This window comes from Strigops habroptila, chromosome 1, assembly GCF_004027225.2.
Source record: "Strigops habroptila isolate Jane chromosome 1, bStrHab1.2.pri, whole genome shotgun sequence".
In the NCBI taxonomy this organism is placed as follows: domain Eukaryota; kingdom Metazoa; phylum Chordata; class Aves; order Psittaciformes; family Psittacidae; genus Strigops; species Strigops habroptila.
In genome coordinates, this window is record NC_044277.2 from 123008147 (window position 1) to 123033051 (window position 24905).

A 24905-nucleotide genomic window follows, 5' to 3' on the forward strand; every position below is an offset into this window, starting at 1 on the left:
AAACTCTTTTCTATATTTTTTTACCATTATCTGATTTTCCAGTGGTTTTGAGCTTAAGTATTTAATATGCACCTTTGTAATTATTTTGATCTCTATTTCACAAACATAAAGAGAGAACAAAGTAAAATGCATATATAGAGCATATTATAGTGTTTGGAAAAACTCCCCTCCCCCCCCCCCCTTTAGTTGAAACAATAGGTCCTGAGGGAGAATAGCTGTTCTTATTTCTGCACTGTATAATATATCAAACATATGTGATTAGTGATTTAATCCAGTGATTAAATTAAGAAATCCCATTTCTGTCTCTTACCAGTAATGAGTATGTTATAAACACTGAAGGCAATGACTATTTAAAAATGAGGGCTCAAATGTTAAAATATTTTTTCTTAGCTTGTGGATGAAGCAAAAATAAAATGAGATGCTTGCATTAAAATATCTGTTAAAAGGCTTTTTCAGCATTAAAGAAGTATTTTGTTGGGCTTATGAGATAAAAACCCAGTTTCATTACTGCCCGTATCAAAGAATAGCTAATGCAGGAGGAAGATGGGGTGGCAGATGAGGTGCAGTTAAGGAATATGTGAGGTTGACGAGGTGTTACACTCTGGGTTTGGGTGACCTTATTTGGGCACTCTTAGCCATGTGCAAAGAAACCCTGCAAGCAAGAAGTGTGCAGTTTAACAAGCAAGAGTAGCGCTCACTGTGTGCCTGAGTTCTAGTATCATATTTCCTACTGTATGTTTTAAAATGGCTTCATGTTAAATTACTGCCCGGTACAGGTGTGGTGGTCAAAGGTAAACACACATGAAGAATATTTCTATATTTTTAATGCCTAGAAGAGTTTATTCACTTCTTACTGCTTGGCTGAGACAAGTGTTTACCCAGTTCTTAAATTTGCTCTATGCAGCATGCCTGCCTCAACTTCCAGGCATGAAGGACATCAGTAAAATTCCTTATTCCTGTGGCCAGCTGACCAAACTGAAGTCATGCTGGGAGAGACCCTTCCTTCTCTTTCCTACAGTCCGTAAAACAGGGTCGTTGTGGATGTGGAATATAACAAGCCACCAAATGTTAATATTGGTAGATTGCTTAACGCTGTGTTCCCTACTGTTCTCTGAGTTAGGTCCCTAATTGCTGACCACAGACATTGGGTAGGATGACTACTAGAGAAGAAACTGAAGGCTGTTACCACTGATGAATCATAAATCTCAAGCACTTATTCTTTTGGAGAAAAAGGCATCAGGGCTGTTGCTTGTCTTGAAGGTCTGGGTGGTGCAGTGAGAGAGAAGGTAATGATAATCATATAAGAACAGCTGATAAACATCTGATAGGAGACAGTGGAACAAAGGACAGGGCTGATCCAACTGCCATTTCATCACAGCATGCCCAAATCAAACAGCATCGTTTCCTGGGAGATCGAACAATGCTGCGTGCTTATTAATCACGAGAGAAGCTCTCTGCTGTTCTCACAAGTCCTCCAAAACCTGTCTAACTCAAGTGGGCGAGGATCAGCCCACCCATGACAAACTGCTGCAGCTTTATCCTACGTACTGTATATTATCAAAAATGTTATGTCTGCTCTGAACAAAATGTCCAAGTGTGATAACTGTGGGCAGTGCTCCAAGACAGTGGGCTTGTCTTCATGCGAAAATTGTACTTAAAATCAAACTTTAAGTTGGTTAATTCATTTTAATTAGAATAATCTACAGACCTGCATGAGACACTCATTTTTTTGTAAATGTTGCTGTCACACTCACTGAAATAAATGTTTTGTGCTGCTAACTAAATTGGCCTGAAATCACATCAAATTTACAGTGACTTTCTCTAGCAGCTATGATTATATGCTGTGGTCTTCTCTACATTGGACCTTTAGTTCTCACTGTTTATTATACAAATGAAGGTGCTTTAGGAAAGCTTTCACCAAAGCAGCAGGCATCTTTTTCCCCCAAAGAGAGACTATATTTCTACTAGGTTGGAGAAGAACTTGTGTAGTCCTGGCTGTTGAAACAGCCACACTCTTCTCAAACTGCTGGAATTTATCTTAGTTTGATGTGGCACAAGTCAGGGTTAACGATATAGTTCTTCTTATTGCTGAAAATCTTTGTAGAACAGTACTAATATAAAATTCACTCTTTTGTAAAGTGTGCTGTCCCAGCAGGAGGCAAAACTATCAGATATACGTTTTTTTCCTGCCATTCCAAGGAAGGAATGTATTCTCAGTAACTAAACTTTTCTTTGAAGAAATACAAGCATCAATGAATTTAGAATCACTAAAAATCTGTTTATTCTGTGCTTACTCTCTGATACGCTTAATTGTCAGTTTTACTATTTGAAACTTCATTAGGAGATGAAAAGCTGTAAGTAGCTTTTAAAATGAAAACTAGGTTAGAAAAGGCACTGTTCAGAATGTTGCAAGAGTCCTTTAAAAGAAGGTTGTTACTGTGACATTCACGTCTAACATCAGTAAGCTGGGGCAGGTTTTTATCTGCAAGAATAACAGTAGTCATTTTAAATAAATAAATAAAACAAAAAAGCCTGATTCCCAGTGAAGGGTAGAAGCATGAAAGCAGAATTATTTTAATGACCTTGCCAGATAGGTCTGCCAGCAAATTTTGCATACTGGTTCATGTAGTCTTGTGTAAACCAATATTATTTTAATTGTTTATTTAAAGCATGCAATGTACAGTTTATGTTGTCTCTTCCAATTATGCATGCCAAATATATTTTACCTTACAGAAACCTTTGAGGCAATTATTCAAGAATTTGGCAAGAAGTAACTTAATGACCATTAAGTAGTCCTTCAAACAAGAAGTCTCTATGTTTGGAAGTTGTTAAACCTATGAAATGCAAACCTAAAAGTGTAAGTAAGTAAGGTTAGGTAAGAGGAGAAAAGAGTAGACTTAGTCCCAAAAGAGTTTGACTTCCACTTCTACAATGGTGGGAAGCAGCTCAAGAATTACAACCCATTGATCATTATTCCAGCTACTGCTCGAACTGTTACATTCCTCATTTGTATCTTAGGTAGATATTACAATGTGTGTGATGTATCCCAGGATTATTTTTACTACATAAGCATCATACTGTTTGTATCTGAACAAATATCAGGCCGTCCCTTTACCATACCACTTCTTGAGTTAAACTCACTGAAGTCTCTTTTTTTTATGAGGAAAGAAAGACTGCTAGATCAGAAGATCCTAGAGCAACCGGCAAGTAATTTGTTCAGGAGCAAGTAAAAGCAGCACCCAAGCAACAACTGCAATTTGATATGTTGGAAGCATAACCTTCCCCAGGACTGATCTGTTCCTGATTTCATGGAAATTAACGGCTGTCTTCGTGGCAGAGGAGTTAGGCTCACAGGAACTCAGCAGATGTTCTGGTGTTATGCTAGTTAAGCTGATGCAGAGTGACTCAAGCAATGCCGACTTAGGCTAAAAGAGGATCTAGGCTAATAACTGGGGTTACGATTTTGTCCTTGGCAACATGGCTGTGACTTATGCAGCAGTCTGCCAGGGATTTATACTGTGCTCTTTTCAAGAGGCAAAATGTTCCCACAGGTACTGGGTTTGCATGGCAAGGTTTTGGTAGCTGGCGGGGGGCTGCTACAGGGGTGGCTTCTGTGAGAAGCTGCTAGAAGCTTCCCCTGTATCCACTAGAGTCAATACCAACTGGCTGCAAGATGGACCCACTGCTGGGCAAGGCCAAGACCATCAGCTGTGATGGTAGTGCCTCTGGGTTGACATATTTAAGAAGGTGAAAAGACCTGCACAATAGAAACTGCAGCCAGAGAGGAACAACCCTGCAGCCACCAAGGTCAGTGAAGAAGGAGCCGGAGGTGCTCCAGGTGCCAGAGCAGAGATTCCCCTGCAACCCATGGTGCAGACCATGATGATGCAGGCTGTGCCTCTGAAGCCCATGAAGGTCCACAGTGGAGCAGATATCCACCCACAGCCCATGGAAGTTAACAGTGCAGCAGATCTCCACCTGCAGCCTATGAAGGACCCCACACTGGACCAGGGGGATGCCTGAAGGAGGCTGTGACCCCATGGGAAGCCTGTGCTGGAGCAGGCTCCTGGCAGGACCCGTGGTCCCATTGAGAGAGGAGCCCAGGCTGGAGCCAGTTTGGTGCAGGAATTGTGACTGCACAGGGGACCCACACTGGAGCAGTCTGTTCCTGAAGGGCTGCACCCATGGAAGGGACCCACACTGGAGCAGTCTGTTCCTGAAGGGCTGCACCCATGGAAGGAACTCATGCTGGAGCAGTCTGTTCCTGAAGGATGTACCCATGGAAGGGACCCACCTGGAGCAGTTCATGAAGAACTGCAGCCTATGGGAAGGAGTCATGTTGGAGCAGTTCGTGGAGGACTGTCTGCTGTGGGAGGGACCCCACGCTGGAGTGGGGTAAGAGTGTGAGGAGTCCTCCTCTGAGGAGGAAGGAGCAGCAGAAACATCACATGATGAACTGATCACAACCCCCATTCCCCCTCTCTCTGCACTGCTGAAGGGGAGAAGGTAGAGAAAATCAGGAGTGAAGTGAAGCTTGGGAAGAAGGGAGGGGTGTGGGAAAGGTGTTTTAATATTCAGTTTTTATTTCTCATTATCCTACTCTGATTTGATTGGTAACAAATCAAACTAATTTCCCCATGTCAAGTCTGTTTTGCCCATGACAGTAACTGGTGAGTGATGTCTCCCTGCCCTTATCTTGACCCATGAGCCTTTCATTGTGTTTTCTCTCCCCTGTCCAGCTGAGGAGGGGAGTGATAGAGAGGCTGTGGTGGGCGCCTGGTGTCCAGCCAGGGTCAACCCACCACATGCAAGCACTCCCACGCGAGCTCTAGGAAAACTGAGTCCATGACTCTGTTTTGGGAGACATGATTGTACCACTGTGTCAGGCCTTCTTGACCTCTCTAAACAGAGGTCCCAGGGAAAAATGCTCTGATTGCTTCCCCTCCTTGTCTGCTTACCCCTCAGTGGCCCTATGTACCTAACCCTTGTCTGTGTGCATTGGTAAAGAGAAGAGAACAATACTAGGAGCTCTGCTCCCCCTTGTATGAGCAAGCAAAGCTTTAGACTCTGTAGTCAAGGGGCATGGAGGTGACCTCCTCCTTGTTTTCTCTGTATAAACATGGCATCCCAATGTGGGAGGTGCAGAAGCTTTTCTCATGCTGCTCTCTGCTCTGTAACCATGTAGAGCAAAGCCACTGCATATGCAGTGGGATAAGATTATGCCACAGGAGGTGCTTAGTAGTTAGCTTTCCCCTGTGGTTTTACTAGGAGCTGTGATTAGCTCAACTGAGAAGTAGCAGGGAAAAAAGAGAGTTCCTACACCTACCTAGTGCGAAGAAGGTAATGTCTTTTGGTGGGTATTTGCTACCATAATGTAGCTATCAACATGGGCACAGCCCGCCAGCAGAACTCCTGATTTTGGTCTATACCCTTTTCCATTCAGGAAGTTTGAAAAGAGTTAAAAATTCAGGTAGGATTCTGGTCTGGACTTCACTGAATTTGTTTGTACAGGCTTGGTTAAACAAGAAACGAGCACAGGAAAATTAGCACCATCTCTGTAATTTCCTACTGTCTGACATTGAGTACACATACCAAGTCAGCTTTCAAAGTGTACCTAGAAGTAATTATGGCATTGCCCAATACTTAAGACTTCTGCTTTCTTAGCTTCCATCACCGTGTTACTTTATACACTTAGTTTTGCACAGGTTGAAATAACAGAATCAATTACACCTAAATAAGGTATGTAAAATAAATAAATAAATAAATACAAAATCAATTCCCTTCTCCAGAAGTAACACAGAAGAAGCAGTAGTGTGTGAGACGTGAATAGCTTTCTAATTAACGCGGATCTGTACTTTGAGAACATTTTAAGGCAGTACAGTCTGCAACAATTGCTCTTACTTAAAAAACAGTCTCTTCTTTGGTGATGAGTTATGGTCTGCTCTCAGAAGGCAAAAAGTTTAACAAATATTCTCTTAATCATGCCCAAGATTAGCACACTAATTAAAAAAATCCAGTTCTCCTCTGGGACATCTATTTTTCTTCTCCAATTTTGAGCCTTCCATGAAGAACACAGACTGTTCTGTATGTGTCCTCTTTAAAATTTCTTGTGTTACAGATGAATCAGTTAGTGAAGAATTCATGACTCATTCCTACAAAAAAAAATTCTTGAACTTCCCCACCTATGTGGCCTGAGGATCATACCCCTACTGACTTATCTCCTAGCGAACTTTCTCATTTCTTCAGCAACAAGTTCTTAATCTTCTTTTTGATGTTGTATCCATGAGGACCTTGTTACTGACTTACCACTGAAACGGATGGCATGATCAAACTCAAGATTTCTAGCTCTGCTGACTCTGACTACAAGGACGGCTGGTATGTATCATGGGTAACTATATATTCTGTGGTACAAGGTATTACAGGTAGTTTCAGCCTGAGAAATAGTGTGTATCTATCTCAGTACTGGTAGTAATTGCAGATGGTTGGATATTTGAGTTCAAGTTTATGCTTTTCAAGCTCACTACAAATGTAATGGAGAAGGCAAAAAGTTAAACAAGGCTACATGGTCAGTGATTGCCATTCAGTGCTGGATCAAATGGTTTACATCAACCAAGACAGTTTGAGAGGGAAGGCAAAAGCAGGGAGGAGAGCAGAAGGTTGATCTTCTCAAAAGTGCAATGTAGCAGAAGTCATTCTTTGCAATAAGTTGGTTTGATAGAGCAAAGGTTTTAGTGAAAGAAGGCAGATGAAAATGAAGGCCTCAATCTTGAGATTTGAATACCTGAAATTCCTGCTGGCATTGGTTGCCAGACTGCAGACTACAAGGGTAGAAGCTGTAAGTGCCATGTATGAATGAATGGAAACAGTATAAAACAGTATAAGCTTGTTTATGCTCAAACTAAGCAATTTTTCTAAAACATCACTATGAACAGACCCAGAAAAATTAAGGGGGAGAGGGAAGGATTTTAAGTGGACTACTTGCCCTTAGAGATCCTAAAGTGCCTTGTCCAGCCTGTCTTTTGATCATAATAGTTTTTTTCTCTTTTTGCTTCACAGTAACATGTAATGCCCATTGTCCTTTGAGGGATGCTTTACTTACCCTTTTGTACTACTACTGAACCTCAGTTTTACTCAACATATTAAAAGAAATGTCCAAGTGGTAATGTATACATCTGTATTCCCTAGAAATCTCCTTCTGCTTTCACTATTCAACAATCTTTCCCATTTTTTGTTCTATCACCAACAGATAATTCTGCTGGATGTTTAGTAAGTTCACTATTATAGCAGCACTGAAAGCAAGCTTCAGAAAATCTATTTAGAAGAAAACTAAGTGGTTTGGGCATTTAAGAGCAATAGGAAATGCTCTGCGCAACTATCAGAAAGCTTGCCTAAAACCAAGTAGTTTAGCTGTATGCACGTACTGCCCACACTTCTAGCTTTACAGTATAGGTTCAGAGTCATAAATGTAACTTTCAAACAATTCAGTGTTTTCACAGTTTGGGAGGTTTACTGACATTTCCTTTTCTAGTGATCAGGATGATTCAGTATAGTCAGAAGGACATTCCTCATTCTGTTTATCAGTTCACAATGTTACTGAATGTCCCGTATTTTTTAAACATAATGAATTCAAGGAAGCTGTAGAATAATTTGATGACTTAATAATCTTCATCCTGATAAAACCCAGAATTTGATGCATTGGTACAATGTAAATTTACAGTGGTTAAGACAGAATTTAATTCAGTGTTTTCTCTTTGCAATGGAAAAGATTTTTTTGCATGATTTTTTTTCTGGGAATTTGTCTCAGCTGTCCTTTTAAACTTCAAACAGTTAATATACAAGACCAACCTGGTGTGCCCTGTGTGCTGACAGTGAAATGATTCTTACACTGTGAAGTCATGAGAAGATCCTTGTTAACAAATAATCCATCCATGATAATGCTACCATCTGCTGTCTGGGGAGGAGGGAGAGCAGTGAAACCCAGATAAACCAAAATCTCAAGCTCCCTTACTTGGTGCAGACTCCCTCCAGCATTCCACAAATCTTATTCAGGCATCTGGCAGGGACTTGGCAGCTTTGCAGTTGTGGGAAGTGAAAAATGAACGTAGTTAAACTTAGGCCTAGCATTCTCCTATTTTTTACAAAGATAGTAAAATAGTAATGTGGTACCCGTTTGCAGGCATACATCTATGTATAGTTTTAGATGGCCCCTCCAAAGCACTTACAAATGGCTTAGAACATCATGCATGGGCGAACTGGAGTGCTACGTGAATTTAGGTTTGATCTAAACTCCCACTCTCTCAGCTGTTTCTGAAGACTTGGTGCACTGTGTTCTTTTTCCCTCTCTGAATGGCACTGTGCATTTACCAGTAGTAGCACCATGAGTTACTACTATCTCATACTATATTAAATATCCATTTACTTTTTTTCTTGCAGTGAAATAACAAATTTCTTTACCTGATGAGATTAGTCTCTTCACTGCCTGTATATGCTCTTGTAAAGCAGTTGTGCAAAGCTGATTGAGTAGGCTCTCAAATACAAGAGACTAGGAAAATGGTCTTTTCTCCTCCCCCTCTTTCACCCCGGTTACTTGTCTGTTGTTTCTGGGGTTTTGCCCTTTGTCGTTCCTCTGTGCAATCTGGGAGGAGCACTGCCATGCAAGCTAATCATTCCCTCGTTGCTCTGCCTGAGCTGCTTCCCTCCTTTTTCTTCTTAAAAACTTCTTTATCTATTCCTCATCATTATCAATGATGAGGCAAGCTGGAGCTCCTGAAGTACAAAGCAAAACTGTTTATCTACAGCTGGGATTTTGGGGCACTGATTAGATGGTGTCTTTACCGTACAACCTACCCCAACTGGAGCCGATGATTTCATGTCTGATAGGAAAGTAAGACACTGGAGAGAACATTTGTGCTCTAGACAGAGCTTCTGTAGAGATACAAATATATATAACTTTTTTCTTTCATTTTATTGGAATCTGCATCACGTCAAGACACTTACGAGCGAGTACATGATGCATTCCAATATTTTATTGTTCATATGCCATTGCTTGTTAGCCTGGTTTTCATCATCATAGTCAAGGCATTGGGAGAACTCTTGAAGCTGCTTGTAGAGAGGCATGGACATGCAGCCACCTTATCTTCTTTTGTTTCAGTCATTTTATTCCCTGTCTGAAAATTCCGCTACATCCAAAAGAGATAAACAAAACCGGTCAAGTTCCTCCTCATGCACTCCTTACGACTTCCCTCTTCTCAGATCTGACAGGTTGTTGTCAGTTTTGTACCCATCTGCATTTCCCTTCTGCCTCCACCTCCTCACCATCTATTCCTAAACACTGTTTTCTCTTTCACGTGGCACGGCATGAAACTAATGCAGACGGCTGGGTAGAAGGTCCACACTAGCTTAGACCCCTGTAATCTCACTTTCCTTCCTTCAGCCTTCAGTCCAGCCCTCTCTCCCCCTCTCTCTACAGCCATTCTTAGATTACAAGATAGTGCTTGGAAGAGAGGTTGGTCATTTGTAAGAGGTGTATTAGAGCAATGCCAACACAATACAGAGGAAAAACTACTTATATGACCTTATTATAAAGAATTTTGCTGTAAATGTTGAATTTATGCAAAGCCCTTGGAAAATCAAGGGCTTTGCATAAATTCTTTGCATCCTATTTCTTCTTGGTCCTGCATTCCCTCCAGTTCATTTGTAGATTCTTGATTTTGGTATGTTTATGTCTAATGCTTCTATTGGACTATCAAGCAGCCTGCTTGCAGTACCTGCTTTTGCTGCTCAGACACTAGCACATACAAACATTTAGGTCCAAGCCTTACTATCAGCTTAAGTGGTCTTGTTATTATGCTAAAGTGTGCATGACTGAATGCCTGACTGAATGAAAATGGTCCCCCTTAACGGGGGCACTTGAATAATCAATGGCCCTCTCAGCCCTGAGTGCCATTCATCAGATGCATCCTGGAGCTCTTCAGTCTCTTTGTCATTTCACAGTAAAGCTACAAATGACCAGATCAGACATAACTTGTTTGGTGACAAAGGATGGGTGGTTTGTGTGTAAATGTACCTTTCCTTGGTAGCAAGAATCCTGCTTGCCTCTGATTTAGACAGAAGCTTCTCCTCCTGCAGAACCAAGGATCCATTGCCTAAACCCCTTGTGCAGGCCTATTCTGACACTTTCTGATAGAAGTTAGAGCTTCTCAAGTTCTTCTACAGATGGATCACTTCCCTTCTGAGAGAGCATGCATCTACTTTGTTATTACCAGAAATATGTATTGCATCAGACTAATCGTAACAGAATGCAGCTTTCCAGAATGCTGTCCGTTTTTTGAAGCATAGGAAGTGGAGCTTCTAAATAATGGGTGTTTTCATTTTCCAGGTATTTTACGTGGAGTTAGCCACTGACTTAATAGTCAGAGGACAAGAGGTTCCCTTTGTCTGGTGATGCACTTTTCATTTGTACTTAGAGAGCTAATGGAACATAACTCTTCAGAGCAGTAAAGAAACTCAGTATTATTTTCCATGCTAAATTGTTTCTCAAAAAGGCAGTGAAACCACAAGGGGAGCACTGCCTCTGTCACCCAACAGCAAGAGCCAAAGAGCTTCTTGTCACTGACCTCGATGGTTGCATTTTGATTTTTTTTTATATATATTAATTACACACCTGAAAGTTTAATATTAGACCAGTTATTTGGCATGTAGAGCTGTGCTGTTTCTTTTCTCTCTTCTCCTGGTGGCTTGATGGTTTTGCTTGTGCAAAGCTGGCTACCTTATAGCAGCTATTCCTGGGTATTTTTGTCTTGGGCAATGGCCTGAATCCTTCAAAAGCTTGTCTCTTCTGCCTCATGCAATTACTTGTTCTGTTTTGTGCAAATATTTATGTAATCCTATTCCTCTATAATTCTATGCTGATTGATGTGAGTGTTCCTTCCCTTTCTTAAAGATGTTGTAAATTTGTGGACTTTTTGATTCATTAATTCTAATGTTTCGTGTTTCAACATAGAATCGTAGAATAGTTAGGGTTGGAAAGGACCTTAAGATCATCTAGTTCCAACCTCCCTGCCATGGGCAGGGACACCTCACACTAGACCATGTCACCCAAGGCTCTGTCCAGCCTGGCCTTGAACACTGCCAGGGGTGGAGCAGTGTTCTCATTTTTCTTTTCCATGGTGTGATGAAGTGGTCACCCTTCTTGATTTCTCTTTCTCTTTACACAAGTACTTTATTGTTAGCACAGAGCTCTTATTTATAGACACCTCTAACTGATAACTTGTATTTCTACAGTGACTGTGGCATGGTGATGTGGTTTCTATGCTTTGTCAAAAAGCACAGCTTTTCCAAAATCATTGAATATTTTTAGCTGGCCTGTGTTCATTGTTTGATGCCATACAGAAGACAGTAATTACATATTTAATGCTCTTTTGCGCTATATTAAACTGACTACCAAATCTAGCTTGAGAGAATTCAGAGGGAGTTTTCAGTGACGGTGTACTAGCAAGACAGTACCTGTAAGGTAGGGGGAAACACAATCCAAGTACGTGGCAGGGAACCAAAGTATGGGAAACTATGCTTGGTTCTACGCTCTCTAAGTAACAGATGATTGTTTTGAGCTAAACACCTATTTTCTCATTTGTGTTTACTCTAATTACTAGATTTTATTTTTTTTTTAAGGAAAAAGGAGAAACAAATTTCACTAACATAACCACAACCAGCCCACAGTCATGTTACTAGGAGGGCTTGGGATACAGACTACTACAATGTGAGCTCAAATAGAGGCATATAAATCAGCTTCATAGTGGAGCAATCCAGGCAAACATTTTTCCCACTTGCCAATAGATTGCACACTGCAAAGCAGCAGTAGAGTGCTGTATTTTGTGAACTCCAGCCTCTATTTCTCTCTCTGAGAAGTCACCTGTTGCTGTTTCCAGAATGGCTCCAAAGTGCCACTGAATTCAAATAGTCAGTCAGTTGGAAAAGGTGAAAGCTGAACTTGCCGTCTTCTCTTCATGGCACAAAACATTACTTGATTTGGCAAGGTAATGATTGCTGAAGTCAGTAATCAGATTTGTGTGTTATATACTGACAGTATCAAGTACACTCGTAAGCTCTGAGCATCAAGCATACTTCTCTCTCTTCTGCCAGTTTTCCTCTGGCTCACTAAGTGTTCTTTAAGAATAACAATGGATATTTACTGCACAAGAAATACTCTTGAGATAGTGCTTTTGCACAAGCTGCCAAGCCCCATTACTTTCTGTATTCTAGATTCTGACTGTTAAGAAAAAAATTCTTTTCAATAGAAAATTAATTTTGTTAGAATAAGAAAGTATTAATATTAATTATTAAATTATTATAAGGCTCCCAACTATCCATTATTTCTGTTTTTCTGGTTTGGAATAGTTGTATTAGTAATATTTCCAAGACTACATCTTTCTCATTGATGCTGGAGAGTTTTCTATACTGTATATGTATCTACATATGATACTTATCTAATGCATCAAGTATGTGACAGGTACCGTTCACCTTGGAGTATCTTACTCATTTTGTCAACTAATCTGTTTTCGGGAACGTTTTCTAACAATTTCCCCACCTGAACAGCTTAATATGAAATAGGAGTTTTGCCAGGATTTGACTCTGATTCCTAACAGACTGAACATTTAGCCTTTTCCTTTCCCATGAGACCATATATTTTCTGCAACTATCTGGCATCACTCTAGCTAGGCTGATAACTCAAAGTTGTCTGTGTTGTGCTATCAATTCAGACTTCAGTGTTGAGGGCCCATGGGAGAAAGCTGTGTGAAACACAGCTTTTTTGACCATTCTTAAGATTTCTAGCTTTTATCTAGGCAAACCCACTATTTCATACACTGTGCTATGAAAAAGTGCTTACAGTAATAGTGCAATGCTATAAGTAGTTGTATGCATACATGTATATATGAATTATACATATATTTCCCTTGTGAAAATTCTGTTTTCTTCTGGCCAGAACCATGCATTTCTTGAATAATTTAAAAGCAGAATGTTTAAGAATGGATGTGATAGTCTCTTCACTGTAACTGAGAAAAGGCTATTACAAGTCTGAGTTTAGGCCTTCACAGTGCTAATATTTGCCTTTCTGATAAACTACTAGAACATGCAGTTTTGTTATCATTAGCAGAGGTTTTCTTCAGATCTTTCAGGACAAAGTTATTTTTTTAACACCGTGCTTGAGCTTTCAAGTAGTTTGACACGTTCTGTGTAAAACCAGTACAATCTTCTGAAGGTGCCAAATCAGTGATACTAATGAGATCTCTTTTTCAACTATTAATGGCTTCCTGTAGAAAAGAATTACACTTAACTGCAGTCCCAGATTGCTAGTGTTTGAAACTAAAGGTTATCAACTCATCATTACAGCTGTTTGCTGTTTACTTTTAGTCTCCTGCTACTCTGATACAGGGGAACCCTAGCTTGGACATTCCTCGTCTGCCAAAATGTATGTATCTTGTTCAGACAAGACCTTTTTCTTTAAATTGGATTATGTAATAAGAATTCATGGCTGAGTGTTAAAAAAGAGAACTCATTTCTGTTTATGCTGTGATATGTATAAAGAAGAAAAACCTCCTCTCCACCAGTGGTTTGGCGGGATAGCAGAGAGAGGCTTTCTTAGCCAAAGATCTGGATAAGTAAATAGTTTCCATTTGTACGTGTACGTACAGATATTATCTTGGAAGACTTGAAAGACACTGACAGGAGACACATGATGGAATGACGTTTTCTTTTGCCCGAGCCATGTGGAAAAACTTGTGTTGCTGCTCTGCTGCGCAAATAAATCCCTATCTCAAAACCTGAGTGGCTTAGAGGCACAGAAGTGACTCAAAACAACCCATCAGTGACACCCAAACAGTCACGTTTGTAAGTAAATATAATTCACACATCTCAAAATAACAGAAAATCAATTATTTTCAGTGGTGGAGGACTGCCTCAAAACTGATTTTAAAAGATACTGGGTGTAATTTAAAGGAATGCTGTCACGTTAAACACCTTGGGCCTCTCTCCGTCATATGTGTGAATTCAGAATCATTTGAATGGAGTAGCTACACCGGTGCAAATAAAATAACAGTTGTACTGTATCCTATGTAAATCTTCAGCTGAAAAGATTTTAAATTCCCAGTAGGTGGGAAGCAGAGTTAATTTTGTAACTTCAGTGAGGTTACTCTGAATTTATACTAACATAGTAGGAAGGCCCTTGGTCTCTTATCTTCCCTGAAGTATGCTGTGCAGCATTTTAGTGTTGTTCGGGAATTAACAGAAATGTCAATCATGCTTTAGAAGAGCCTAAAAATACCTTCTAGTCAACTGGATTGTCACAGAAATACTGAAAATGTAAAAGGCCACACAATTCTGATTTTTACAGTTAGCTGCATGGCCATGCTCATACATGAAGAGTCTTGTCTTGAAAAGTGACACATCAATCAAAACAAAAAATATAATTTATTATCCTTGAGATTATAATAATATTCTTTAACATAGGAGCTGCGAAAATGAGGATGTAAATTGAAAATTTTTCTGTAAGTGATTAGTAAGTTTGAATATCTTAGATGTCAGTGACCAAAGCTGAACCTGTGTCAAAGCTGGGTATTGTCTGCTTGAATGTCTATGCAGTCTACTTAAAATGCATTTAAGGAGAACATAAATGTAATATATTACAAGGGCAAGGGGAAATGACTTTAAACTGCCAGAGAGTAGATTTAAATTAGACATTAGGAAGAAACTCTTTACAATGAGGGTGGTGAGACATTGGCACAGGGTGCCCAGAGAATCTGTGGCTGCCCCATCCCTGGCAGTGTTCAAGGCCAGGTTGGACGGGGCTTGGAGCAACCTGGTCTAGTGGAAGGTGTCCCTGCCCATGGCAGGGGGTTGGAACTAGATGATCTTTAAGGTCCCTTCCAACCCAAACTGTTCTATGATTCTGCGATTATCTCTCATCATGGAAAACTTGAGATTTCTTGTGTGCTTCTGCTGTCACCATCAGTGAGCCATCTCATTGCCTTACTTTCTACTGACATATACTGCCATGAAATGAAACAAATGTTTCTTGGGTACATTGTCTAAAATATATATTATGGGTAAAAATGGCCACTTTGCAGAATTTCTGTTAGAAAAAGGATTTAATATTTCTGGCTCTGGTTATGTAGATATGGTAATGAATACTTTCCTAATTATCTTTACATAATTGGATGTGAATTAGTCTCTTTAAAATTGCTTCAGTTGTTTCATAGATTGTTTAATGTCTGCTTGTGTCCCTTCTTTTGCTTGCGTATGTGAATTATCAAACTCTTCCTGCTACATACCTGGTACATGCTAAGCTCTTCAGCCACTCTGCATGCTTAGCCTAAATTCACAAAGGAAATAGAATGTTTAAATTTCTGCTTTATGCCTCTATTCTTCAACAACACTTGAAGTTCTCTTAATGTATTTTTATCGCCAGAAATCAAGTGGCTCTCAGAGTGTTCTTACAGCTCCACGTCTACAGAACCACACACCGGTAGAAAGGCACTGCCAGGAAGGCTGGGCCTCAGATCTGGCGTATCATCTGATGTTTAGAATTTAATAGGGAATGTCCTGGATAGTAGCAATATTTTTAGTCCTTGTATGGGGAATCACCTGCAGGACTCCTCACTGCAGGCAGCTGGGAAGCAGTTGTTCCCTCATTGTTCTGCTTTGGGAAAAGGTCGCAGAGGGGGAGCTTTCTGCAACTGCTTTTTAAATCTTGGGGGATGCCTGTATCCTCCCTCATTACACACCTCCTCCCATTGCCTTTTCCAGTGCCATGGCATGGCAGTGCTCAGCAGCCCATGGGGCACCTCGAATCTCCCCACGATCCTCCTGTACCCCCGTTCTCTGCCAGTGACAGCCTATGTAGAGACTGTGCCCCGTGCCAGGACAGGTGTCCTGCCGCAGTGGGAAATCTGCTCCTGGAACATCCTCGCTCTGTTCCTGGCCTCCTGTGCAGGTACTCACCAAAATGCTGGGGTTTGGTCTGCTGTACAAGGTTTGCTGTTTGCCTGTCAATATTAATGTGCTGGTTATTTAAGCTTTATTGAGGCAAAGAGTTTGAGCTGCATACCTTTGGAGCAAATTAGATTAACCAGACACTGACACCTGCGAACGCTTGGACTGGTGTATAGTACTTGTGCTTCAGCTGCATTTAAAACTAATGAAGTAAGCTTGTGAACCTATACACCTAATGTCTTTATTTGCAGTGACTACTGTCTTCATTCTGTATGCATAATAATTAGATTTTAGAGTTTGCAGCATACATCCCCAGGCCATTTTCTGGATATTTATGCAATTAGCTTAATGAACTTTGCTCAGGAATTACTATGTGAATAACAGCCATTACCTTCTCGCATTGCCAATTTCACAAATTACCTAGAGATTTCATGTTCCGCAATTAAGTTTTCTATTCACCGCATCAAGCCAAAACATTTTTGTGGCGAACTCGCCCAGCTAAGGAACAATAAAGGCGTTTCGGTGGTGCTTGTACTCTGAGGCCAGCCCGCTGTCGCCCGCCGGCTCTGTCGGCAGCCGCGGAACCGGGGCTGTTCCCGGAGCTGCTCAGCGGGTTACCTGGGGTCGCTACCAGCCCGTTAACCTCCCATGTGGGCCGGGTTAAGCGACCGAACACCGAGGGCGGGAACACGCCGGGTCCGAGCCGCACCGAGTTCTCGGCGCGCCCTGCGCTGTGTGGCGCCCCGCGGGGCTCCTGCCGCGGGAAGAAGCGGGGCTTTACCGGCTGCGGGACGCGGGGCCCAGTCCCCCCCGCCAACGGCTGCCATCCTCGGCAACGGGCGGGCGCCCAACCTGCGCGGTCCTCGGGGGTCAGGCTGCAAACACGCGTTCCCGGGGGCAGGACGGGGGCCAGCCGGAGCTCGGCGCTGGCACCGCGGTGGCGCGGCGCGGGTGAGCCCTTCGCCCGGGCGTGCGGGCGGTGCTCACCGCGGCCGAGCCCAGCCTCCGCCGCTCGGCGGTAACCGCCCGGGGCCGGACTGCCGCGGGAGCGCGGCTCGCGGCCTCCCCCGCCGCCCGCCCCCCCCCGGCGGAGCGAACCACTGCGGCTCGCCGAGGAGGTGAGGCACCTGTCACCCGCCGGCGGCGGCGGCGGGCGGCCCCGCGGCGGGCGGCGGCGGCGGCTCGGGGCGCGTCCCGCGGCGGGGGGGGCGCGGCGGCCGCGGCGTGGCGGAGGGGCGGGCGGCGGGCGGGAGCGCGGCTGCGGCGGGGCGCGGCGGCTCTCCTCCCCCGCGCTGCCGCCGCGGGTGTGCGCGCGGAGCCGCGTCGGTGCCCCGGCCGCTGCCGTTGCCTGCAATGGCGTTGAGGCGCCGCGGCGGTTGGTGCCTCCTGTCAGGCGGGCGGCGGCAGCAGCGGCCGTTCCCCACAGAGGCGCCGAGCCGCCGCGGGCCGGAGGAGGAGCGGGGTCAGCGCTGAGGCGGGAGGCTGTGGGAGCCCGCCGCGGCTCTCGGCTGGGTAAGGCGGCGTGCGCGCTCGGCGGGAGCGGCGCCGGGCTCGGCGGGGGAGCAGCCCTGCCTGTCACCGGGCTTTTGTTTCCCGGGGCCCGGCCGCGCGGGGGCGGCAGGCGCTTGCCTGGGCTCTGACCCGCCGCAAGGTGCTGCCGCCGGGGCCCCGCGGCTCCGGCCCCACGGCGCGGCACAGCCGCGGAGCAGCCGCCGCCCGGGCTCGGGTGAAGTTTATCGCCTCCGGCACGGCCGGCAGGAGCGGCGGGTCTGGCCGGGAGCCGCTGCCGCGTGGCCTCTTCCCTCGCCCGCGGCGATCGGCGCCCCCCACTCGGGCAGGGGCTGCGGGACGGGCGCCCCTCTCCCGCCGCGGCGGCGGCGGCGGCGGCGTCCCCTGCGCCGGGGCGAGCACCGCGTGGAGCGGCGCCCGGAACGAGGCGTCCCCGGGGCGGCGGCGGCTGGCGAGGAGGAACGGGCGGGAAGGGAGAGGGGTTCGGCTCTCGGTGAGCCCCTCGCGGGGGTGCGGGGCCGCGGAGCTCCGGCACGGCGGCCCCTGCGGGCACCCCGGGGTCGGGAGCGCATCCAGCCGCTGGCTCCGCATCTGCAGCCCCTCCTTAGGCACCCCCAGGCTCCTCCAGGTGCTAAAACCTTTGCCCGTGACAAGGGGCAACTTTACCTAACGGAATTTCGCTTCCTTTACCGTGTCAGTTGAGGGTGTTAACTTTGGGTGCAGTTCTTCTTCTTCTCCTCGAGTGCTGTTTAATTTGCCTTTTCTAAATATACCATGTTTAATGGTATTTCTGCCATTATGTTAATCTGAGGGAGCAGGGGTTGTCTTGCAGTGCCTCCGTTTCTCTTGTCACATTGCCTTTCCTTTGCGTGCATGTTTGTGGCATCATATGGTAGTTTTTGAAGGGTAAAATGTGATAATCCGTACTTTCACTATGGAATATTATAGATTGCAAATTATGCAACAGTCAGTTTGAAAAGTTTGTAATGACAAGTTTTCATGTGTCTGTGCAGTGTTAGGTTCTATTTATATAATTTTTTTTACTTTTTTTTTTTAGATATGTCAAATAATGGTAAATGGAAACGATGGCTTAGACTTAAGGAAGTACAAGTAACTGACATGATTCAGAAAACCCTCCTTTTTATTGCAGGTTAAATCCGCTGTTGTTCTTGAGTGTCCTTGGTTGTGCTGCTTGGTCAGAACTGGCCGCATGTGTTTAGATCTTTGCCTCCAGATCTGTCAAGTGGGGCCCTGCTGAAGGGCAGTGCCCCCTGAGAGCACTCCTCAGGCAGAATCACAGCTGAGAGACCACTGAGAGCAGTACCTCAGAAACTATGTAAGCTGGTTTTGCACTCCTGGAGTAAACATGATGAAAACGGAGTCTTCAGGAGAAAGATCAACCCTCCGAAGTGCCTCTCCTCACAGGAACGCTTACAGAACTGAGTTCCAGGCGCTGAAAAGCACCTTTGACAAACCGAAATCAGATGGAGACCAGAAAGCGAAAGAGGAAGGAGAGGCCTCGCAGAGCAGGGGAAGGAAATATGGCTCAAATGTCAATAGGATTAAGAACTTATTTATGCAGATGGGCATGGAGCCCACTGAAAGTGCTGGGGTTACCCCTAAAACCAGAGGAAAGGGTGGCCCTCCATCACCTCAAAGACGAGTTAGGCCCAAAGAATTTGTAGAAAAAGCTGATGGTTCAATTGTAAAACTGGAATCGTCCGTCTCAGAAAGGATCAGTAGGTTTGATACGATCCACGATGGTCCTTCCTATTCCAAGTTTACCGAAACTCGGAAGATGTTTGAGCGAAATGCTCATGAAACGGGACATTCCAATCGCTACTCCCCAAAGAAAGAGAAAGTTGTTTCCAACGAGCTTCCTGATGAGTGGTGCAGCGCCAAGTCTCACAGGGGCAGCACCGATTCACTGGACAGCCTTAGCCCAAGGACAGAGACCGTCTCTCCAACCGTGAGTCAGCTCAGCGCAGTTTTTGAGAACACTGACTCACACAACGTGATCGTTGTAGAGAAGTCGGAGAACAACGAAGAGTACTCTGTAACTGGTCACTATCCGCTAAACCTCTCTTCCACTGTTGCAAATATCTCCTCCCCGGTTGCAAACCTTGAGGGTTTCAGTCCTCTGAAAGATGCCAGCACGTGGTCTCCCCCAGCCAAACGGGGTACAGGCGGGATGTCTGCTGAGAACTCTCAGCAGAATAGCGTGTCTTCAGCACTGAGACAGAAGACTTCCACAGGCAATTCAGCAGGTTCAAAAACAACCGAAGAGATAAAGAAGGGTGCAGAGGCAGGTGCTGATGCTGTTGAGAGCTCTGGAGCGAATCAACAGGAACTGGTCAACGTGCTTGACAGTGAAAGATCTATGGACAGCTGTGCTAGGAGCAAGTCAAAAACAGAGGCAGAAGTTTTGTTGCAACAAAAGGAACAGTTGGAACATGCAGAGGGTGTCTTGGATAGATCTGAATCTTCAGAATTACCAAGAAATGTAGCTTCAGGTGGTGATTTTGCCACAGATGCAGTTTCAGATGCTACCGAGTCCCATTATGATGAGGCAAGTGAAAAAGAAGTGCATGAAGATGTGAATAATTTTCAGAGTTCCCACGTGTACATGCACTCTGACTACAATGTGTACCGGGTACGATCGAGATATAACTCTGACTGGGGAGAGACAGGTACAGAACAGGATGACCAGGATGACAGTGACGAAAATAACTGTTATGAACCTGATATGGAATATTCTGAAATTAATGGATTGCCAGATGAAGATGAAATCCCAGCCAACAGGAAAATACAATTTAGCCGTGCTCCAATTAAGGTAAAGTTTCTTTTCTTTTTCTGCAGTTGGGTTCATTTTTGAATGCCACTTTATTTGAAGTACATCTTGACAGCTGATCTTGGCTCTGAAAAGATTGCAGAGGATCTTTTGATATGCGATTTTGTTACAGTCAGCAAGCATAATCTTAAATGAAGTAAGGAAGCTGAGCTCTGATGAGCTTGTGTCATTTCCTAGACTGCTTGATGGCTGACTAAGCCAGCAGAAATTGAGAATGACAGCTGAGTTTGTGAAGTTGGACAATTTTAACATGCATGTTTTGACTTAAGTGACTGAACTGTAATCACATGGTGGAATGTGGAAGTGGGTATCTGGTGGCCTTTGTGCTGTTTGGTTTTATTTTTTCATTTGAAATCACAGCTTCTGTAGATCAGATGGCTTTTCTTCAGCTCCCATCGGATGTTCTTTAAAGCCCCTGCATTTAAACACTGTGTCATGAAATACAGTGTGATCCTGTCTCACTAGTAAGAGGGCTGTTAATATTCTGTGTCTGAATTAGTATCATCTTTTATAGTAGCATCATTACTTTTTTAAAACTTCAAAACTTTAATATATGTATATTTAATATATCTCAGTGCTACAGAAAGACAGACGCCAGTTGATTGAAATACCTAATGAAGGTTGGGTTTCTCATAGAGCTGTTGTTGGTTTGGTTTCAAGTACATTCAAATTGCAGCTAAGAATGTTTTTTCAAGTAATTTCAGTTCAGGAAGGAATAACTAGTCGTGTTTTGTTGTACTAGCTTTTCATTGCTGAGTTTCAGGGTTAAATATAAAAGTGGTTTACATCCAAGCTAGTTTTAGTGCATGTGGTCTCAAATGATCAATTGAAAAATACAGTAATATTTCCAGAAATGGCTCTTGAAACAGCAATATGTCATGGCATACTTGAAATCTAAACATTTTAAAATTAAAAATGTGTAATTGAAATGAACTTTAGTTTCATTGTGGGAGTTTAGCAACTTGAAGTAATGTGATTTCCAAAATGTGCATTTACACTACCTGTGGTTTAAGTTAGGGAAAGATGTCTATTTCTATTAGGCATTGTCATCTGAATGAAGCAACCAGGTTTTCACATCTGTTTATTGAGGGCTGGAGGGAGGGGAATGGCCTCGTGTTCTTCATGCTTTGAAAAGACCATTTTTTACACTGAAACAAAATATTCCAAGCCAAAAAAAAAGGGTTTTTTTAGGTTTTGTTTTATTAGTATTTTATTCAGGCTTGCGTCATGCACTAAAAATTCTAACTGCATTTGTGCTCCCTCTAGATTATTCCCATAATGGGGGAAATTAGCTGGTATTCTTTGGGTTTGGCTTGAGTATTTTTTGAGATGAAGTAGGGAAAACTTTTATTACAAAGGATTATGGAAGTTTGTGTCCCCCCCTCTGCCTTCTCCCTCAGGCTGTACTGACAGACAAGACAATGTTCTCTCTTCTGAAAGATCTACCAATTATGTGCAGAGGTTTGTTGTATTGAATTTATTATGGTTCCAACAGATAAGAACCCAGAAAGTGACTCCACTGATCTTATTCTTGAGATGGTTGGATTTTTCTGCTATTTCTATTTTGAAAGAGCTAACAGTGACATCCTTACTTCAGTATATTGCTGTCATCTGTCTGAATCATGCTGTCATGCCAAGTGCTATAACAGTATTCTCTCAATTATTTAGTTACACAATTTTTCTTTTCTTCTCAAGTTTTTCATGCTATGTTCATTTCAGATTATGTATTATCAACTAATAATAACAGTCCATCAGGAAAATGCTCTAAAAGTCATTTGTGTAAATAGTAAAAGAGTACATTTGTCATGGTTTTAAGCATAAAGCACTCTTAACAAGCTTATCCAAAGTAAAAGAATCGTTGCTTTAATTATTTTAGCATCTTTATTGTACATAGGAAGAAAACACAATAAAAGCCGCATTGAGAGAGAGCTGTGTAGGAGGGGTTGGGAGGCTTGGGAGATCCCCTGCTTTTGTCCCTGGTGCCTCCACTGTATGCAATCTGTTAGTCGTGTGGGGAAACAGAAGTGAGACCATGTGGAAGGCAGGCTGGCACTGGGAGGAAGGAGTGCAGTGAAAGGTGTGGAAAGAGAAAAGCTGCTTCTGGAGCCTTCCTCCCTTTCCTCCGCAGCGCTCTGTAGTTCCCTCGGCAGTGCCAAGCAGCGTAGGCCTGGGCAGGCCGCCAGTGGCATCAGGTCACTGCCCGGCCACACTGCTGCGGGCAAGGACCCGGGAGGAGAATCCCCCGGTGGGTCCTCGGCAGCTCGCGAGTCTCTGGGCTCCTGTGGTGCCTCTCGGACAGCACTGCCAGTCTGGCATGCTGCTGGGAGGTCATGAACTGGCTCTGGCAAGCGGTTTGTGCCCAGCAGATCGGTATCAGTGAGCAGTGCAGAGGGCAAGGCGGACCTGTGTTCTGTCCCCTCATGCAGTGATAGTGGATGAACTTACCCAGTTGCTTCCTTTACTCATCTCTTACGTGGGGATGATGCTTGCTAGGTGAATAGGCTGCAACTATTTAAGATTTTTTCTGTTCTAGGCAATTTTGTGTGTTAGTGGGCAAAAAGTGGTTTCATTAATACATTCCTAACGTCATCTCATGCATACTGTGACTGGGAGAAAAGAAAATACAGAGCAATGTAGGAGTATTTTCTGTACCATTGAAAAGTGATTTGTCTTTATTAAAGTGAAGCGATTTGTACTTAACAACTCTGCTAGATAATGGTGTGAAAAGTCCAACCCAAACTCTAGATGTTTAGTGCTGATTTCATGGTATCGTACATCCGTTCTCTGACAGGTGAGCTCTGAAATAATGAACAAAATTGGCATTTGAATGTGTAGCCTGCGAGATGAGTGGGTAGTTATTGCCACGGAGTTGTTACTTGAAGGTCTTAACAGGTTTCACTAAACACCTTGGAGCTATTTTTCCAGGGGATTTTTCAGGTAGGCATGTAAGAAGTAAACAAGAAGAGTGCTGAGACTGAAGAGCAAAGAGACTGCAGTTACCACCAAGGGTAATCCTATCTGTCCCTTTAGGGCAGAAGAGCTCTGGACTGTGAGAAGTAATGAAGTATAGGCAAAAGGATGAATAAATAAAATTTTACTCATCAAACTGATAAAGATTGAATTCTGCTCATCTCCCAAGCAGAAAAAGACCCAGTTATGGAGAAACTCACTATAAGGAGAAAGACTCAAGTCAACAGATGAAGGAAATTCTTTTCCATTACAGTCTGTAATTTCACTACCACAGATCCCGTGCTCCATGGGCCATTTACTCTGCTCTAGGATTATGGGTTATGTTTGCTGATCTCATCTATGTTGAAAGTCCCTTTAGGAGTAGGTGGCTGCTCAGGGGCCATTGTAGGCTTGGAGAGTTTTGAGGAATTTGGAGTGTGGCATCGCTGACGTGAGCTTTATTGAATAAAACATAGCCTAAAAGGGTCCAAGAATGGGTGCTGTTAGTGACAATGGGCATAAGTGTGTTGCTAAACAAGGCAGGTGCACATTGATAGAGCAGTTGATATGAGGGTTATATAGAGGCCTTCCTCAGCGCCTGCCTGTTATAGTGTCTCTGCTCGGGGTAGAACTGAAACTCTCCAAGGCAAGTGTAAGAGGTGAAAAAGTTAAGTAAATGTGATGAGGAAAAAAGTTACTCTAGTTTTGCCAGGGATACTTCTCTACACACAAAAAAAGCAGAAACTCTGTTGTTTATTGGCCTTTTGTTGAGTTTTGCAGGGTTTCCCGAGGGTTGGGTTCTATGCTGCTTCCCAAACGTTGCAGGCTAATTGGACAAGGTTTGCCAGTAGTGCAGAATTCATTTGTTCCTGGCTTTCCACACTCTAGCAAATGGAAATTTATTGATTGTTCAAACCATAGTCCTTTTTGAGCTGTACTTCCTCTATCCTGGATAGATTTGGGATGGAAGAGTCATGTTTACCTCTTCTCTCTCGAAGTCCAGAATGTCTGGTATCTTGAGAGCTGGTGGTTGCATCTGTGCTTAGTGCCCTATTTTTGGCACCTGGTACATGTTAAACCATTTAAAGCTGTTAGCAGCAATTTTGTCTCCTGCCGAGCCTCCTTTTGCAACCTTCTGCTCTGCTGACTTGGCTGTACCTGGCTAAGGGGTTGGGTAGTATTAGATCAGACAGCAGTGACTTGTGATGCAGTGAGGGGTTTTAGCCCAAGCTGCTGCTGCAGTTTTCAAGGTTCCATAAAGCTTCCTTAGGGTGCAGTGCCAGTGAAGGGATCTCTCTGCAGGCCTGAGTTTTGGGGCAGGTGGGAGAGTGGGTGACAGGAATGGAGGGGATAGAGCAAATGGCTCTTCCATGCTTCACCCAACTCCATACAAAGGGATTATGATCACCAGTGCCTGTGCCTTTTATGTTCTTTCTCTCTTTTGTCACGTACCACGACTGAATCTTATACTGTAAGACACCTCAGTTTTCCAGATTGTATTTTGTTCAAATGGTCTTCAGGAATTGGAATTTGTGCTTCTCTCTCTCTTTATTAAAGAGAGCCATTTAAAAGGTTTTACAAGGAGTGGTGCGACTGTAGTTTAGTGTAA

General features: G+C 43.6%; 1 protein-coding gene across 4 annotated transcripts in view; it reads left to right on the forward strand.

Moving 5' to 3' along the window:
- The first annotated feature begins 16912 nt into the window (after positions 1-16912).
- PPP1R9A (protein phosphatase 1 regulatory subunit 9A) overlaps positions 16913-24905 on the forward strand; it is a 142562-nt gene continuing 134569 nt past the window's right edge. For 2 of the 4 annotated variants that reach the window (XM_030511034.1, XM_030511045.1), the window contains exons 1-2: positions 16978-17499; positions 18647-20329. In XM_030511034.1, coding sequence (XP_030366894.1) covers positions 18863-20329 — 1467 coding nt within the window. In that variant the 5' untranslated portion in view covers positions 16978-17499; positions 18647-18862. Of the gene's footprint in view, positions 17500-18646; positions 20330-24905 lie in introns of all 4 variants that reach the window. The other 2 variants (XM_030511039.1, XM_030511042.1) reach the window with 2 other exon arrangements.